Genomic DNA, 20,748 nt, shown 5'->3' on the forward strand with positions numbered 1-20,748 from the left:
TTAAAATATTCTAAGTTTAGTTTTCTCGAACATGAATTTTTAGGCAATCGTCGTACACTTCTGTTACATTAAAAGACCTATGTTGAAAGCATTTCCATGTAATCATTATTTATTATTAAAAATTTCTAATGAAAAATTTAGTAAAATTATAACTGTATCTTTAGATTATCCACATTACTTAACCGTAGTCAAGAAGAGAGGTCAAGAAGAGAGCTATTTTGGATCAAACACTTACTTGACTGGTGAAGATCTGCGAACAGTTGAAAATTGCACCAAATCTCCTCTGCCATACAAAGACAGTTATATTTTTCATGCACAAATGGAAGACAATCATTTGTGTGTGCATATACTTACATATGTATATCCTAAGACCAGAATTCATTTTAAATTTTTTCACCATTTTTGAATATACTTTGAACAGTGGAATGCACATAATAGTTCACATCATTTACAACGAGATCACATCACACACATCCATACAGGTTAGGGGCTGACCTGCTGGAAAGGAGCTCTGTGGAGAAGAATCTGGGCATCCTGGTGGATAACAGGTTGGCCATGAGGCAGCAGTGCACTCGTGGGGGGTGCGTTAAAAATAGCATGACCAGCAGATCAAGGGAGGTGATCCTCCCCCTTTACTATGCTCAGGTGAGGCCACGTCCAGAGTACAGCAACCACATCTGGGCTCGTCAGTTCAAAAAAGATAGGAAACTTCTAGAGATAGTCCAGTGGAGGGCCACAAAGATTATTAGGGGCCTGGAGCATCCGCCTTACGGGAAGAGGCAGAGAGACGTGAGACTGTTCAGCCTCGAGAAAACTTGGAGGGATGGATCTTATCAATGCTTACAAATATTTAAAAGTTGGAAACAAAGTGGATGGCTGCAGGCTCTTTTTGGTGGTGCCCAGTGACAGAACAAGATGCAATGGGCACGAACTGGTATACAAGAAGTTTCACACAAACATGAGGAAAAAGTTTCAGGGTTACAGAGCACTGGAACAAGCTATCCAGAGAGGCTGCAGTGTCTGTTCCTCTAGAGATATTTGAAATCTGTCTGGACAGTTTCCTGTGCAACCTACTCTAGGGAAACTGCTTTAGCAGGGGGGGTTGGAGTAGATGATCTCTACAGGTCCAACCCATTCCATTCCAACCCATTCAATTCTGTGATAATGTACAGTAATATAAATACCTTCTTTCTTGATTAAATGTTAACAGAATGTTCCTTTTTATTTGTAAAGCATTAACACAATGATAACAGACTTGAGCTGTTTTTACTTCAAATCTACTGATAATATGGGTTAGGAAATTCATTTTTCAAGCTTTTATTGTTAATTTTCAGAATATTTCAACATTCTTAGAGTATTTTTCTAAAACAAAACTAAACTGAAGTTTGAACCTACATTCTATATATTGCATAGACAGTGATCATATTATATAAACAAAAAGGCAATTTAAAACATTTGTGAACTTTCAAACATATTACTACATTAACAAGAAATGACATGAAATATCTTAGGAGATATTTTATCTATTAAAATGCAGAAGTACTGCACAGTACTCTGCAAGGGCATCAATTACAGGTGCACAAGGAAGTTCAAATTTTAAAGTACGTTTTGTGTTTACTTCTTTACTTTCCTGAGACACTAATTCTTCAAAAAATAATTTGTATTGTAGAGCAAGATCTTCTATTTTTACTACAGCCAACAGTTACAACAGGACAAATGAAATGTGAAATTACTTGACACCATAAAATATCTTGATTCATGTATAGAAACATACACACTAAATGAATGTGTGAATTAGCTTTATTCTTCTTTATTCAGTGTAGTTAGACTTTTGGGAATAACAAGATATGTATTTCAAACACTAAGAAGGTAATTTCCCATCTTTCTCATCTTCTTGATGTTTTTATGCCCAAATAGCATAATACACCATAACAACTACAACTTCTTAGACACCATTTTAGCATTGTTGTAAACCCATCTGCCGTGAGCATCTTAAGCTTCTGTTTAAACCAGAAACTTCAGCTTTACTTTGTCAAAAGAGGAGTACCTCAGGACTCAAAGATACTGCACGTTACACACATACAAGTGATTTAACTTAGCTTCAAGAGATGCAATACAAAGAGGCCTAAAATCTTCAGGAGCACTGTCTGTTTAAAAGCACTAGTAAGCCTGTTGCTTCTGTCTAATACAATTGTACACCCATACCATGATAGAAAAGTAAAAAAATTGTTTTCCAAACTCAAACTATTAAAAAAAAAAAAAAAAAAAAACACACCATGAAACACTCTATTTAAGCCACAATTTTTGGGCATGTGTTTATTTTTCATGATAATACTCATATACAACCAACTTTTTTTTTGTAAACACCACAGGGAATTAAAAACATTACTTGATTAAAAGGTAGCCAAATTTAGCTTATAATTTTAAATCAATGATATAGTACTTAAAAAAATAACTACTTCAGCTATATGCACACATACAGATACATATATATGTTTATATAATGCATACAAATAGACACACACACGCTTTATATATGCATGTAAGCAAATGCATCTCTGCAACAGCCAGGTAGGGTATTAGAAGAAACAAATTATTTTATTTATCCATGTTTAATACACAACCAAGATACACTACCCATTCACAACAAAATCATATCTGTAAAACATGAAACTTGTATCAGGCTCTTTTGCACTGCTAATATTTTTCCAGATTCCATTAAGGAAACTGAGAAATAAAATCACTTTAAAAGATTACACAGCATTTAACGTAGTGGTCAGAAGTAACAGAAAAAAATAAAAATAAAAAAAGAATACTGACACTAATTTAAGCAAGTAGAAGGTTGAGGATCAATACTTACAACATCCCTTAAGACTCGCAGTGAGATTTTCAACTTATCTTAAAATGGCTATTAGGTTGCAAATAGTTTACTTCCTCTCTAGTATTTAGGTACACTAGATTCAATTAAAAATAATTTAAAAAAGCAACCACAACCACAAAATAAAAAATAAAACTACACCAACAGCAGCCCTGTCCACCTGCACAGAGATATATTCTACTATCATCACAGTGCTAAAAACACAAATTTGTGTAAAACATTTTCCAAGAGCCATGTGTGAAATGAAATTCAAATTATGTACAGTGTATATATAAAGTTTCATAATAAAAATAAACATCCTTCTGTTTCAAAAACCTGTTAAGAGACAAATCACTGTCAAAAGAAAGGCACTAGGCAAACACGATATACCCTGGTACAGAATATATATTCACCATAATTTACACGTTGCACTGAAATAGTAACAGCATATGTACACGCTCTTTCCCTTAAAACTCGGTACTAGTTTATAGATCTGTGCAAGATGATACAAACCCTGCTTTCAGAGATGTATTGAGCTTCACTTCTCAGACAGCTCACAAAACTGAAACAATTTATTTGATCACAACTGATGGAAGCAGAAATGAACCCAGTTCCCTTTGAAATTAAGCACTCTCTCACCACAAAGGCTTGCTGCCTCAGAGACCATAAGCATTTTCCTTCTAGGAATACTCCAACAGTAACTTCAGGTATCTCTATATGTGCAGAAGAACGTCAAAGAATGATCTACTTAACTGTTTCTTCTGTAGTTTGCATAAAGTTAATACATCATTTACTTTAAGTACTATAACATAAAAGAGATGAGTCAACTGCAATTCTTCAAAGTAAATACATTAAAAGTAATCATTTAGCATTTTTCATCAATTAGAAAAAAAAAAAAGTAGGGGAGTGAGGATGAAGTGATACAGATAATCCTTAATTCCTTTTCAGATCTGAAACTCATTACAGAGTTTTCCCTTCCTCCTAATTTTGATTGGATTTTTTTCTTTTTAATTTTAAAGTTTGGAACAATTACCTTCTAAATACATCCACTTTTTCCCCTGCCCATAGTAACTGTGCTCTTATGTTAGAAATACCTATTTCTTTGCACCTGTGTAAAACTTTTCCCACAGAAATATTTTAGCCATTTTTCCAAAAACAATTATGATTGAAGTCGTAATCCATCAGCAGAAATCTAATTCTTGTTCCAACACTTGCAGTGAGTTTTGCTCCAAGTATAGAAAAAATATTGGGTAGGCAGGTGTGGTAGTTCTAGTAGCTACTATTCCATGAGATCTCTTCAAAGCCAGTTCTACTCTTGGAAATATGTTTTTTTCCAGGTGGCATATTTGGACTTAAAACCATATTAAGCACATAAAAATACAGTAAGTGCTCATTAGTGACAAATTCCTAAGTACTCCTTTATTTCATATTTTGAGAAATTCTTACATTCTTCTAAAGATCACCTTAGACACCCATGCATCACAGCCCATACCACTTCATATCAAGAGCTAAATGATATCTTTGCAGCAACTACAGAGCTTTTCTAAGGAAGATACACTACGCTGTTACCAAAAATTATATTTTAAACAAAAACAGATTATCACAGCCGTAAAACACTGCACAAAAATTTCAAATCTTCCATAAACTGCAACAAAAGAAGCAACTTTTACAGACATGGATAAAAACCTTGCTAGGAAAAAAAGTGAGGAGCTTGAAGCTGAGCAAACAGTTCTCATGACTAGTAAACAGTGCAGATAACTACAGTAACAAAAGAATGGATGGCAAAGTTTAAGCAGAGAAAGAGATTTGTCCTTAAAAAAGGTCTGAATTCAGAAGAATTTTTAAACAATATATTCAATATAGATATGTAATACAGTTACTCCTTCAAATATATGGGCTCTTTGGACTGCAAAGTTTAAAGGTATCAAATTATAAAAACAAATTATGTATAGTTATGCCAGGGAGTAACAGTAAAGATGTATCAACAATTTTCCTTAATAAACAGAGAGCAGTTCACTTGAAAGTGATAAACTCTTAACAAGTGCTTTAAATATATCAGACACTATTTTGTAACAGTGGTCATAGCTATATCTTCTTTAGCTTATCCACCTGAGTGCAATTGAAACAAAATAAGCTTTAGCCAACATTTCTGTTAGAAACACTTAAGTTTGCAGAGATGCAGCAGGAAAATGCAAAGAATTAATACTAGTAAGAATGGAGTAACTCCAGAAGTGCACTTTAAATGTCAGGTTATATATCTGTAACCCAATTTCCACATTTTTTCTTGAAAAAAGCTGAGCTGAGATGGTTGTGCGATACCTCAACCTTTTAATAATTGCAGGCAAGCGATGAGAATTAATTTGCAAATAAGTGTAGGTACACAAACATTTCTTCATACCAGAAGGACTCTAGAAAATATTGTACAAGGGCTGCTCCTAAAGTAATGTTGCCTATTACATTGGCCCTCAATGTCATAGGTGGATGTCAGTGTTATGGCAGTAGAGGTTGAGCCTTCCTGTTAACATCCCACTGTATTTTGTTGCCATATGACAAATGGAAGCAGAGGGTCAGTCCAACAGAACACACTGAATGTGTATGAAGCAAAGGTGTGTCAATGAGTTCCTCGATGCAGAAAAATGGCAATCACTGACAAGCATCAATGTTTGCCGAACATCCATGGAGACCAAACAGTGGATGTGAGCAGAGCGAGGCATTGCAGCAGTGGAAACAGAGGGTCACCTCTACTGCTGCAGAATTTTATGATGTGTGGCACGCAGGCTCATGTTCATCGCAGGCCAAAATGTACAGCTGATGGTGGTGACAATGTTGAAAAGTGGTGTTTTTAACTGAGAATTTACTCTGACAAATAGTGCTACCGTGCTCTTTGTATCTGCTGTAGTTTCCATGGAAATAAATAGGAGACATTACTTTCAGAACAACCCATGCAGTAACTTCTTTATGTTTATTTGGAATGACACAAGTTTTTGGAAAGAAAAGCATACTTTTCTCTTTTTTCATTTGTCATCTTATCTTCTTTTTTAACCACAAGTCCTCACATCCACCTTACAACTTCATGGAAAGAGCACTACAATTAACCAAGGAAGAAGTGTGAGTAATTACAATAGATCCTGTTGAAATTGAGAGGATTCTAGTGGTTACAACAGTTACAATATATTAACTACAAAGCAAGATCCATTTTTTTTTTTTTAGAGCCACTTTGTTACAAATTAAACACTCGCTGCAAATAAACATATACTGTAATAATTTAATGTTTACTGTTATCCTGTAAAGTTGTATGAGAAAGTCCACGTCCCCTCCCCCCAAACAACACTCCTTCCAGAAACAGATTCTTGAGGAGACATATCTATACAATTTGATATTTTCAAGCTTCAGTAAGAAAAACAAGTAGTAGTCACTACACTGGAAAGGTGAGAATCTCAGGTCAAAAAAGAAATAATTTCCAGGCACACCATGCTGTTAAAAGTAGTGTTGAGCAGCTTACTTGAACACTAACGCGACTTTAGTATCTACTGTTCTGGATCTTGGAAATACATGAAAATAGAAATCTGATTTCAAATAAACATGATGAGTAGTTGATGTCACTCCTACCAAACTACATCGCTCCAAAAATTATGAATGAAAAAGCATAACTTAAAATTATATTTATTGTATGACTACCAAAATATTAGCTTTAGAATCTTTGATGTTTTTAAAAACAAACTAAATCTGTGCCTGTAGTCAACATACAACATGTAACTATAGTTGGTTTTCTTCTGTATCTTTAGAATTTTTTTTCTGCTCTCAAATTTCAGGGTTTTTTGTTGCTGTTTTCTTTGTTTGGTTGTTGGGATTTTATTTTATTTTTATTTTTTTAATAAAGTTCAGACATAGAAAAACTATGTAAACTGGTCAGCATTCCAGTAACGTGCAAAAGTATGCAGCATGTACTGAACAGAACAAATAGAAGTAAACTAGAAATATTTCAGTAGTTCTTTGGAACTCAATCTTTCAAAAATATATATTTAAAAAAGAAATAAATGAAAACTCACCAATGTTGCATCGGACATACATACAGTGTTTTTACCACAAAATAATCATAATCAAGAACTCCCAATGTGCAAAGCATAAAAACAGTAGCTGTAGATTACTCCACATGCTACTGACATGCATCCTGCAAAAAGCAAGCTATCAAGATTAAGTTTAGCTTAAAGGATCACTTAGATTAGAAACAGAAGTACATGAATAAAGTATACAAATATCTGTCAAATTTTTGTACTACTTCAGTCATGTAGTTATCCCATGCAGATGTTCTTGAAGCTCAGCATGCAAATTACTAATTAAAATAAAGCATTCTTGAACTACAGTATCCAATGAGATGCCAATATTCTCACACTTTTTTCCTCTTCAAAATTCAGCAGTAGTGCATTTACGTTAATGCAATATAATGATTTAAACATACCCATAACAGAGGCATTTCATAACAGATTCTTCAGCTCTCAATTTCTTTCTCACTGGATCCAATATGCTAAGAAACAACTGCAGTAGAAATAGCTCACATAAGCCACTGCTCTTTCTCTTTTCTGTACTTCTCAGACCACTTCTGAGTGAGCTCTAGGTAAACATTTGGTTTGTGGGGCTTATAATCAAGGTACACTATTTGTCCAGTTTTTTTGGGGACAGCTTTTTCAATCTGAGTACCCTCGTGCCATTCATTAAAAGATGTAATGGAAATAATTTCTGGTCTCACCAAAAGGGCTGCATTAAAGGCAGTCTCATAGTATTTTCCATTGACACGATTACGGGTGTTGTGGTTGTTCCACGGTCGGATACTGGTGTCGATATATCCTGGTCCCACACTTGGAATAAACATTAAGTTGTTGCTGTCACAGAAGGCTTTTAAACTTGCCCAATTATGATGAGACGAGCCGTAAGAGAACCCATTTGTGGCAAAGTATGTGTACATTCCATCAAAGCCACTTCTGTGAATATCATGTTTGTGTCTTTCTTCTACAAGAAGAGCAATGAATAACGCATCGTATGGAGTATTTCGAATAGTCTGGGATCCAGATACAGTTAACAGATTTGCCCATATTTCAGGAATTGTTACGTAAGAATCATAAACATAAAACATGGGAAGAGATCTGCCTGTGCTGGTCTTATGCCTGTAAAAGGCTGGATGGGCTCCATATCTACAAAGCAAACAAGTGTCATTAAAACAAAATTTGCCATTTCGGAAACATTGACTTACAAATTGAACTGAAGATCTCTTTTTCTAAAAAAAAATAATAATAATAATAATAAAAATTTAAAAGACAGTGCATGTGCTTCAAAACACAGAAATGCATATCCATTTTCAATCCAGTATCTGTTAAAGGATTGAATAATGAATCTGCAAAGATCACTATTTCTACTAATCAGTATTTGTGTTAAACTGCGCTATAGGTATTAGTTTCTTCTGAAAGGCAAGACTGTAAGTAGCGCTGATGAACAAAATAATTAATAGCTGTACAAAATTTGTCAAGCTGAATTAAAATCATTAGAAGTCAACATGTTACGGCTTGCTGCTTATTTGTCACTATAAAAATGCATGTCTAATTCATATAGTTGTGTACTTAATACTTCAACTGCTTTCATCTGAAGCATCACGTCTCATGCTACAAATGAATATTGTAAGCAACATACACTTGAATGTCTACACACAGTTCATGCTTCAATACTTAAAAAACAGACTCCTGAGTTTTAGTACCACCGAAATATGAACCGTATGTCTTGAAGTTTTCTTCAGTCTCAGTACACATTTTGAATATATTCTTCTAGGCTCAAGATAACATACAGAACTTTCCTGAACAAATATTAATACTCAAAAGAAATATTTCAAAAACACTCACTTGTCAATGATGTATTTGACATTGTGGTACATACTGCGATCATCTCTATCTTTGTAGGGCTCAATATGAAAAGTGACCTGAAAAATGAAAAAAAAACAGTAAAGCAGCACAGACAACATTTTATTGAATATTTGGACATTGTATATTACATGAAGCAAGTACTGGTCATATTAACATTTTCTGTTAATCCTAATGTAAATCAATTTTAAATTCAGTAGCTTCAGATCCAGGAAAGTCTAGTAATAAGAGTAAATATTTCATTTTTTTCATTAGCACTAAACATTGCTTTTATTTTCCCTCAGCAATAGGGCATAGTAAGCATGCTTCACAGAACTTCACAACTACAGCAGAAAGTAACAACTGAAATAAAAGATTATCCATTTGAATGTCAAATAACTGGTTAAGCAGTGAATTTCCACATAACATGTTCAAATTGCTTTTGATAAGAAGAGTTTCCACTGTCAAACAAGATTTTAGGAGTATATGAAAATTTTGATTTAAAATTTTATGGAGTTATCAACACCATAACTGCTGATATGCTGTTAGCCTTGTAACTAAATGTCATCTGCTGAATCCCTGCTGCTCTAAATTCAAGCTTGGGGCTTATGGAATTATTTACCCTACGTTCGTGAAGAAACATCAATGTAAAAATCTTGTTGTTTTCAACTATACAATTTAAGGGAGGAGTACATTGCATTAATCGAAGCAACTAGCCTTTCAGAAGCAACTTTGGAGTACGATGCATTTAATGAAGCATTCAACTACTTTGCAACAGCAGCAAACTTAATTACAGTGCCAGACTATATAAAAATACACTATTACTCTAAACTACAAAACTAACAAGACAGGTTGAAATTTTATTATACTTTATTTTCATTCAACAAAAATAAGCAAATCAAAAGGACAAATTTTAGCAGCTTTATTTTTTAGTAGATATATATTTTTTATAAAACAACAATTTTTTTTCTCTGCTGTTTTTGGTCTACAGATGTTACTTAACTAAATAATCATTTACCTGTGCAAGAATATTTTAAATTAGTGAGAGTAGAATTTAGTGATAGTATCTTTATTTAATATCTGTATTGCAGTAATTAATCCAAACAGTAACAGCAGCTCCATCCACAATGCTATCATTACCATAATATTTAAGCATTTTCCTTGGTAGCCTGAGTGTTAACAAGCTCTCTTAGGTGAGATCAGGCTCCCTAAAATGATCTGAACATTTCTACGGGAAGAATTTTTTTTTTTTTAAATAGTAAATTATTAAAAAGAAAAAGGAAGAACAAGAAAAAACTGCAGTGTTTTACAGTGCAATTCTCATTGCAAGTTTGAAAATTACTCATGTATTTCATTTAATCTTTCTACTTTCCTCTTGTCTGACAAAGAACCTAAAGCTGCTTCTACTAACAGGAAATTTCTCTGTAAATCTGACAATTGAAGCGAGAGCAGATGAACAGGACATTTCAGTCCCCAATAAAGACAGCACCCTCCTGAGATGAAATGCAGACAGCTGCTCAGAACATTCCAAAAGCAAACGTTATTATTTGGAAAGAATAAATGGCAGTGCATGTTCTCTTCATTCCCCCAACCCTTTCCCCTCTCTGCCTGCCCAAGGTAAAATACAAGTTTTACTCTAAATACAAATATAGTACATTGCAAGATACCTACTTTTGGAACTCCCAAAATTGCAGCATAATACAGACAGGCAGAAGCCACAATTATCTCACAAACTTTCATTGCTCAGCATCACCAGTCAAACGTAAGGAACTTTTACCACAGTTTACTTTTCAATGCAGTCCTACTTTATCAATCTTATAAATGTTTTACCTTTAGATTGTACTTGCTTGCATAATCCAAAATAATAGGCACCAAATCATCAGTTGGTTCTCCATTTTCATCAGCCATACCCGGTGGGTACCATGAAAGTGCTATTACACCTGAAAATACAAAGCATAGCTTTCAAATTGTATATTTAAAGTGTAACATGCAGTCAGTTTGTCATGAGTTGTAATTATTATTTGATGTAAAATCTATATAATGTAAATGAGAATTTCAAATTACTTTTTAATCAATTGTGAAATCTCAGCATCCTCTTTCTTTATTGCTGAAAGAAATGAGCAGTAAAAGCATTTGTCAGGAGAACAGGGGAACACATTTGTACCCAATGCCCCAAGCGTAACATTTATAGACATTGCCTTCCACTCTCTAGCACAGCATCATAACCTCCAGGTTTTATTAAGAGGTGTTGCAGAAGGCTCCTGTGGTGTTATAGCTGTGCCGCAGTACACTAGAGAACACAAAGACACATAGGGCTAGAGAACACTCCAGACATGAGGGCTATAGAATGTCATCAAAGATATTCTTATGAAGATTTATACCCTACAACACTTCTGCATTATACCTCAGGCTCTATTACAAAATAATCATTTCATACTGGAAGCAGTGACCATAATCCTGTGCTCCTCCTTCTAGACACAAGCAGTCCCTATGCTGTAATTCACCACCAACAAAAATACGATGCTCCTACTTTGTAATCTTTCTTAATGTTTTCCTTGAAAGCAAAAGATGACAATACCTCATCAGAAAGGCGAAAACCTTTCCCTCTAAAATGAAATGCTATCAGATTAAAAAGAGCAAGACTGCTTAGGTATACAGCTGGAAATAATGTAATATGTCAGTAAGACAGACAAATATATATGATACTGATTTAAGAATATTTTCCTAACAATACTAAATTAAACATGTGAAACAGTAAGTCAATGTGGTTCTTTTTAACTATCTAAAGATTGAAGTACATAAGCCAGGTCACAGACAGAAATTTAGAGCACATGCTTCCCTTTGACTTTACTAATATTGTAACTTTCCTGACAAACAACTTCAAAATGAAGAACAAAATTATTCAAAAGAAAACATCAATTAGAATGAATATGCAAACCAGCTTCTAATGTCAAAAACAGAAATTTCATCTGAGTATACAAAGGAGAGGTTAATCCAACTACTCACAACATATTCTCTCAAGATTTTATAAAAAAAATAAAAATAAAAAACCAAACAATGGACTATCATGAGCTACAGTCAGTTCAAGGGCAAGAAAAATGCAATAGTTTACTGCATTTTATCACCCTATCTTTTATTTAACACAAGAGGAAAGGACAAAATTCAAAAGACATTAAGAACAAAAAGCACAACAACAATGCAATCATGGTACATTTTTCCAAGGTATCTTGCATACAACATCTGTCAAGAGCCTCTTCTATCACGTTAAGAAACAAGGAGGAGTTCAGGAGACAAATTTTTTCAAGAAACCTAACTCACATTTGTCTTTCTTTGAAATGTTTTTTTTTTTTTTTTTTTTTTTAAATAGATGTAGGTTACTCTGAAAGTAATGTCTCCTATTTATTTCCATGGAAACTAAAATAGACACAAAAAGCAAAATAGCTCTATTTGATAGAACAAATTCTCAGCTACAGAACACTCTTTTTCAATGCAGTCACTGTGATTAGCAACGTATTTATGCCAGTGATAAACAAGAGCCTGAATGCAGCACTTGTAAAAATTGGCATGAATGGAGATGACCCACTGTTGCTATTGCCAATACTGAAACACACCACCCACCACGTTACTGTGCTCACATCCACTGTTTGGTCTCCATAACTGCTCATTAAACATCAATGAATGTCAATGGGTGTCATTTTTTAAGCAAGGAAGAAGTCAATGCTACACCTTTGCTTCATGTGCTCCTCCATGCCAGACATCATTTTCTCAGTCTGTCCCTCTCCTGCCATCTGTCATGCAGTAAGAGAATGTAACAATGTTGGTGGGGAAGTTCAAGGTCTACTTCCATACCATCAACATTGACCCCTGATGTCGTGGGTCAACAGAATAAAAATCAATGGCATAACTTTTAGGGCAGCCCTTGTCTAAAGGTAGTTAGTATATGTGCTACACCAGAAGTACGTTTTTCATTCTTTGAACATACATGGCAATTGTTCTTGTAAATTAACCCACCACCACAGCTCCAACTGACAGACAAAGTTTTAAAGGCATTCCTGTGATAACAACATCCTCATGCATCCTTAGAACAGCATGTAGAGTCAAGCTCTTCTTCAAAAATTAAAACAGTATGGAAGGTCCATAAACTTTTCTCAGCATAACCAAGAGCATGAGGAAAGTCACGGAAACTAAAAGCATTTTTTAATTTATACTGATCAAATCAACACTTGCGTGAAGACAAAAAATGGAACTACATGCAACTTTGGCCATCAACAAATATAGATTAGATCCCTGTTTTTACTCTAGGCTTTTCCAATGCAATCAAGGCCTCCATTAATGGAGGCATAAAAGAAAGATCCTTTTTTCCAAGTGTAGTTCAACCTAGTTTAAAATACACAACACAAATCTGTTTTTGAGACTACCTCTCTCTTTGTCTACTTGACTATTCAAGAATCCTAGACAGTTTACTTAGATTATATAGCTAACTTTTAGATGAGCAACATAAGTAAAAAAGAATGTCACCATAGCATATTAAATCTGAGGCCAGTTTACAGGGAAAAAAAAAAACAAAAAACACATAGTACTTACTTACTTCATAATTGTTACAGATATAATTTATATTAACACTTTATATACCAGAATGAGCTTCTCATCATGAAAAATATGAGCATTAACACTATCTGATTCATGACATCTTTTCCCCAACACTATTCTAAGGAGAAATGACATTTCAATTCTATGAATTACTTAAGTCTGCTATCAGATATTCCATTGAAAGTAGACCAAAACTCAACTCCCTTTTTTCCTGTCTGATCAGGAAACATGACTCATCTGCCTCTGAAGCTGTGGGCCGGCAGAATAAAATAGGAGGCATCACTTTCAGAGCAGCCTTCATATTTTCTGTTACATATTATAAGAGGATCACTTCAGGAGATTAAGAAGGGACTGATTTGACCAAACAAAGATCAGTGTAACATTATAAAACCAGAGTAGAGCCATTCAACATAAATGAAGGACTTCAAACCATATTGCAATAAGAACAGGGCAGTGCAAAATAAGAAGTTTCACCAAGCAACCTGAAGAATAACAGATGAATACAACACATTCTGAAACTAAGAACAACACATAAAAGCACGGAATGAGACTCCTTCAGTTTCAATCTCTTATACGCCTTTGAGAATCACACAATATAGGCTGAAAGAATCATTTACTTTTTTTTTTTCCCCCTTGGAAGATTCTTGACAAAGACTCTCAAAAAAGGTAAGAAAAATAAGAAAAACACAGTAAGGCTAGGATTAGAAATTGGCTAAAATTGCAAAAGAAGGAACTATAAACAGTAACTTGCGTACACAAAAAAATGAATACAGTATTAATCGTACAAAAAAAAAAAAAAGAAAAAAAAGCAATATTTGAGTAATAACCTGAGGAAAAAAGTAAATTATGGTGATTGAATCTAGTCTGAAAAGAAACAATTTCAAATGTAGTTAAATCATGTTAAACATGATTTAGCACTGTGAATGATTCTACAAACTCTGGTCATATTGCTTCAATACATTTAAAGAAGCTGTTCACAGCTTAGTATTAGACTATGTAACTCTTTATTTTACAGATGATAAATGCAGAACAGGCATAAAACAACAATAAGGAATGAGAGCAAAAATGCAATAAATATTCTTTTTTATATATCCCTTTAAGAAAAGGACCATCAATTCATCATGGCAGGAAAAAAAAAGTATTTTTGGACATGGAAATAAGCTCTTATTAGCTACACTGAAACTATCCTACTTGAATATAAAACGTTTAGGATTAGACACTTCTATAGCTAATGAGACCATCTATGAATATACTGTATGAAATGAAGATGCAATAAAAGCCATAATCCTACGTCTTTTTTACATAATTAATATACCATTATTGTAACACAATAAATATTTGGAAACAATCCTCCTATTTGAACAGTCTGCTCTATTACCTTGTCAGCATGACTTAGTGAAATGTTATTAAAACATTTCAGTATTTACCTCCAAAAATAAAATATGCAGACAGACAACATATTCTAACAACAGTTTCTGTACTGACTACACATGTTAACAGTGCTTAATGGTTTAAGTCATGAAACATATGCACCTAAAGCATTACAAATACAGTTCTTAGTTTCTATGCTAATCAGAAGTGGCTCTGACATTCAAGGTTTTGAGTTAGGTATTAAAACTTAGAACTATAGACATTAACATCTTCAGCCATTTCCAGAATTACAGAGAAAAACTGGTCAGGTGTGTTCATTCAAATATTTAAGGCTGGATAAATGAAAAACATGCTGAAACATTAACATTCATTTACCAATTGAAGCTGAAAGCATTTGTTTCATGTGAGCTTCTATGACAGAAGTATCTTTGGAACTGTAAGATCCAAGTTCAGGATAAAAATTGGCTGCAATGTCCTCAGGAGGATTATGCCTTCCCTTTGGATAATTGTTTGCAATTTTGGGATCCCAATGTGGCAACAACGGATGGTTCCAGTGAATGTATTTGCCATCAAACTGTGGATTCCCAAACCAACTATAATAGAATATATGAAAGTTATAATTAGGAGAAGACAGCTCTCCTTCCAACTTGTTCGCAGGAGGCATGGATGCTTTCATAGTATTGACCACAGCGGCATGCATGTTACTGATCTGTGTTACAGTCTCTCCTTGAACCCTATTCAGTGAACTCCGTTTACTCTCTAAGAGCTCTGTCCGTTGTTGAAGCTCAGGCAATAAACCAAGTCCAAATGGGTCCCCAAAGCCAGCTCTGTCAGGTCTCAGAGTCTTCAAAGCCATCATTATGGAGCAAATAAACAAAATAAAAAGCAACAAAATGATGCACGTTCTTCTGCGAAATCTTGCCATGATGTCATACTTCAGAATCCACTAAAATCCATCAAATTTTGGCAGCAACTGATAAAACAGAAATATTTTGAAGTCAGACTTCTGATTGTCTAGTAGTATAGTTTTTTCATAAAGTTTCTACATAATAGAAATGCTAGAAAACAATTATATGACACTTATACACTGCATTAGTGACAACTTTTCTCAAAGGACTAAAGTGAAGGAGAATGAACAAAAACACTTATGTGCTTGAGAATGTGTCAAAGATCAAAGTTTACCACTCAAGAAACCCAGATTTTATTAAACATCTTACTTTTGAACTTTGTTCTTTTCCTAATTCAACTAAATCCCATGAAATCTTGGTTATATTATTTCAGAAGTTTTCTATTTTGCTAAGTATTTGCAAAATAGCAAAGAAAATAAGAAAAAAGCAGAAGCCATGACAGCAGGGTAGTGTAAAAGAACAAGAGTAAAAACCAAATTCAGATAGTGAAAGAAGTACAGCTTATGTTCAGAATACAAGTTTGTTATCACCAACTACTTAATGGAACAACCACCTCTTGTGAAGTTAAGCAACTCATTGACTAAATGTTTTTGGCCAATTAAACTTCATACTGTAATACTTCCCAACTTTTCATACCTGAAATTCAAATCTGTTGGATTACAAAACCAAAAACCAGCATAGCTTTAAAGATGTACTCCAGGCAGAAAGCCTGCAGGTTAGCTGCTGGTAACCTGTTAGTACAGTATCACAGCTGCATGGCACTTCATGCACAATTCCCAGATTAAGTTCAAAGTAAAACTAATAGTGCGCAGCAACATTTCAGCACTGAAAGGAAGGGAAAGAAAAGCAGTTCAATAAAATTCCTTCAATATAAATTACTTTATAAATAACTCCCATTCAAGATCAAACAGAAGAGAATCAGAGAACATGATGAAAAAATTCAGGTCACCACATAATAGTATGGAACATGATTAAGCACAAAACTGGAAGACCCTAGAAAAAACTGTGATTCAACTATCATTAGACACAGCAGAGAAATGATTTTGTATTTCTGTAACTGCCATCCAAATGGCAGAATCTGACTTTAAAGTATCAAGGCATACACAGCTTACAAAGTATCTCATTTTATTTTCCTAACGTTATTCAATATTGTTAAAATACAATTAGGTATAGCTTCAATAGTAATCATACTTGTCACCACTTTAGCGTGACAAACTTAGATTAAGAATTTTAGAATATGTTTTTATAACAACATAGATTGAGTTGGATTACCACTAATAACACTGACAAAAAGTCTTGCTTCTGCTTCTAACCGTATTCCGTTGATCCTCCTTTCCATGTCTTGTTATCTGTGCTACTCTGGTTTTCAAAGGATGGCCAATCATATGCTCAAAGAGCAAAATCACATTAACATCTCAAAAATAAGACAACAAAAGAGATGTGCTTTTATTTTTCTAGAGATTTGACTCAGCTGAGCAAATATAACAGCAATAATGCCAACAAATGAGTTAACAGCAGAGACAGAAGGGAAAAAAAAAAACAAAGCAGCAAAACTTGAACAGCTGCACTGTGAAAACACGTTGTTTGTTACCATCAGGGAAAATGGTTTTATAGCATATATGCTTACAGTACTTCACTTCACTTGAGGTTTTCCATTTAACAGACGTCACATCACTTTACATCAAATTACAAACTTCTTTTTATACAGCACACAAATTTTAGCAGAGATTATTTGGAATTTTCTCCTACTAATAAATTAACTTTAGAAAGACTTGCACACTACTTCTGCACCATTTTTGAGACATTTTCCATCTTTCTTCTAACTTACCATGCCGTGCCTCAGAAATTTAACAGTTTCTGAAAGGATCAGGTTTTTTTTTATTATTATTATTACTTTACTATTATTATTGTTTTATTTATTATTTTTTTTATTATTATTATTACTTTTTCTTCAACAGAAATGATGTCATTTAACTGCTTAAATGTATTTCAGTTTTTTAACCCACATGATATTGACACAAAACACATTTATGCTCTTCTCCAATTATTATTTTATTTCCCCTCCTCAGTAAAGAGATTTCACATTACTAAACATTACAGTCTAAAAGTAGAACATTTGCAGGGTCTTTCTCCTCTACTGAAAAAACTGGTCCTTTCTTCCTTTTCTTGACACAGCAGCTACAAACTCCTGCCCCCCCTGTACCAAGATTTCACTATCATGAAGTGTTATTTCTGTAGTGTCAGGAATTGATGTTAGTGCTCCATATCGTTATTTCAATAAATATTTTTTTCCAATAAAATATTTACAATTCAAGTATGCTAAGAAGTGAGCAGCATACGTGCAAACTTAACTTCCATCAGAAGCTTTTGATTTGAGTGGCAACAGGACAGACCCTGGTTTATTACAGTCTATTTTGAACCCCTAGTCTACTTATATAGAGGCATAAAACTGAAGAGTGAAAGTTCTAAAATGCATACACAATACCTAACCTAACAGACAGTGTTTTGCATGCCAACACAGTTGCAATGTCATAGTTCAGCACTGGCGTGCACACTTGTACTTTAACAGCTGCATCCAAGAGTTAAAGGTTGCAATGCTTGCATTATGTCATTTAATCTTGTTCAGATCTACTCTTCAGAGACAGTAACAGGCAAATCACGCTCATCAGCACTATTGTCACAGCAAAGAAGTAAACATCAGCAAATATCAAAGCTTCTCAGCTAAGGTCTCTAAACTTTACTTTTGCTACGATTTGCCAGCTGCAAAATCCTGAAAACTCTGAAGGAATTGATCAGTCCTAAGCAAAGCTGAAGTGTGTAGGCCTTCAAAGACTTCAATGTTTTGCAAACAGGCTATCCTTGATCCTGTGCTGCACTCTGGGACCACCATGCAGATAAGCACCTGGAAACATCACTTCAGGTGCCAAGTGACTGATCAGGTAAGGTTCAGGACACTTCTATGAGGGTTGCTAAGGTCTGCACAACTCGTATTTATGTAACATGTTCCAGTCTGGAGAACACAAATAAGAGAGAAAGCAACGGAGGCTGACCTGTGAGGCCTTCCTTGTAACAGCCTTAGCAAGTGTCAGCACTACAGTCTTTAGAAAAGGTTTTCTAAGAAAGAAAGAAAGGAAGGAAGAAAGAAAGAAATAAGAAGAAAAAGAAAAAAGAAAAAAAAAAAGCAAGCCCTGGAAAACCGTCGAAGATAAGAGACGACATCACACACAGCAAGCGGGTGGAGTACCGGCCCCCAGCACCACCAGGCCGCCCATCACCGGCTGCAGGATGAGGGCGACCCCTCGGCTCTCCCTCCAGCCCCAGGAAGCGCCCCGGCCCGGCTCCTCACCCCCTTTCCCCCTCCCCGGGGGCTGGCAGCGGCCCCGCTGCGCTGCTCCCCGCCCAGCCCAGCCCAGCTCAGAACAGAACAGAACAGGGCAGGTGCCGCAGACAAGCGGCCGCTACTCACCAGCCCGACACAGGACCGGCCATGGACGGGGGAGGCTCACATCGCCGGGAGCCAGGCCCGCGCCGCTCCGCCGGGATACGCATGCCCGAGCGGGCGCGCATGCGCGGCGGCAGGAGAGGGCCGGAGGTAGGAGCTGTTCCGCGGCCTGTCGGCTGTTTGGGGTATCCATGGCAGCCGGGCGGCCTCGGTGCGGTAGCTGTGATTGGGAGAGACCACAACGGTCATTCTAGTTCCAACCCCCTGCCGTGGGCAGGTCTGTCACCTTTTCTTTCTTCCTCCCTTCCTCCCCAGAACTGTGAAAATAAACTGCAAAAGCTCTCATAGTGAGATTAGCAAACAAATCGAGAAAAACAGGTGCTCGTTTTTCCCCGTAGCATTAGAGGCCTGTCAAGGAGAGCTGTTGCTGATAGCACTCAGATTGACTCAACACAAATTTTCCCTTCAATGAAGAGGGCGGTATCCCCAGAGAATAAAAGCATTTCTTCTCTTTGCCTCCTGAAAAGTGACTGTAATGAGTTTGATCCCCATGGTGCAGTTTGACTTTATTTTTTAATAACCTCCCTTAGCCCTTTGGGAGATGGAACAGAAACGGTGACCAGGATTCCGGCTGCATTGGAATCAATAGCAGAATCCTCATTGATTTCACCTTGCATGGGGCTGGAAAGAGTTGGAATGAGCGTCTCACCGTGCCAACAGAAACAAGGTGAACAAATGCAAGCGCTCTTGCAGTTCTCCTTGCAGTCTGGGAAAATGGGCAGGCAGAATTGTTGCATGATATTTTCTTTATGCTGAGCGCTCTGGTGGGAAATGCATTTGCAGTAATGTGTATTTTTAGTCCTATTTCCTGCAAGCATCTGAAGAAATTCATTAACAGGGAATACACTGTAATACATCAAGAATGCTGTGCTTTAATAATAAATGAGTTTGTGTATCAGTAGACTGGAGTCTGAAACTTGAACATTTGTTAGCCATATCATTGACTGACAGGCTCACAGATTTTTTTTACTTGAAATTTCTTGCTTGCTTTGTCCTTCTTTTTTTCCTTTCTCTTTCCTTTTTTCTTCTGCTTTATTTTTTTTCCCAATTCCTTCTTTCCTCCTTTCTTCAAAAGAAAAGATACTGTTAGGATGCCATTCCTTTATACTTTATAGAGGACATAACTAACTTTCACTTGTACTTTACAGTGTGGAAGAACTACTACAGAACTAACAATATTTGTTTGAAGATTAAATAGCTTAAGAATTGAGAAGTAAACATGAATCTTTGCTCATTTCTTCTGCGTAAGGATTAACTATATTCTTTTCATCAGAGAAAAAGTCACAGATGTATTTTCTTCTGAAATTGTTCTGTTATGTCTGAACATTTTTGCTGAATGTATTGACTAAGATTTAAAACAAACCATCAAACCCATTATATCACACAACTTCCTCCAAGCCTTTCTGCATAGTAATGAGGTTGAATAATCATGTTAGCTGAGGTGGGACAAGGGAGATTAATGTGCCTGTGGTCATACTGTTGATTATTTTTTAATTTGTGATTGCTTGTTTTATTGTGTTAGACTGAGGTGTACCTTTCCCTCATCTACCCCACAGTGTATGTTCTTATATTTCCTGTGGCTTTCATAATTTTTTCTACCATTATATCCTCCGTCTTCTCACTTATCCTTTATGC

General features: G+C 35.4%; 1 protein-coding gene across 2 annotated transcripts; it reads right to left on the reverse strand.

The window, feature by feature from the left end:
* Nucleotides 1-2,289: 2,289 nt before the first annotated feature.
* Nucleotides 2,290-19,164, reverse strand: MANEA (mannosidase endo-alpha). 2 transcript variants are annotated; one of them, XM_040697936.2, is made up of 6 exons: nt 19,078-19,164; nt 18,662-18,725; nt 15,079-15,676; nt 10,573-10,682; nt 8,746-8,822; nt 2,290-8,046 (listed from the first exon to the last, which is right to left on the reverse strand). In XM_040697936.2, the coding sequence occupies exons 3-6, from the start codon at nt 15,626-15,628 to the stop codon at nt 7,410-7,412; spliced, it is 1,374 nt and encodes a 457-aa protein (XP_040553870.1). In that variant the 5' UTR covers nt 15,629-15,676; nt 18,662-18,725; nt 19,078-19,164; the 3' UTR covers nt 2,290-7,409. The 2 variants fall into 2 exon arrangements, with proteins under 2 accessions (XP_040553870.1, XP_419831.2); XM_419831.8 differs by lacking the exon at nt 18,662-18,725.
* Nucleotides 19,165-20,748: the final 1,584 nt, after the last annotated feature.

Source organism: Gallus gallus, chromosome 3, assembly GCF_016699485.2.
Source record: "Gallus gallus isolate bGalGal1 chromosome 3, bGalGal1.mat.broiler.GRCg7b, whole genome shotgun sequence".
Classification (NCBI taxonomy): domain Eukaryota; kingdom Metazoa; phylum Chordata; class Aves; order Galliformes; family Phasianidae; genus Gallus; species Gallus gallus.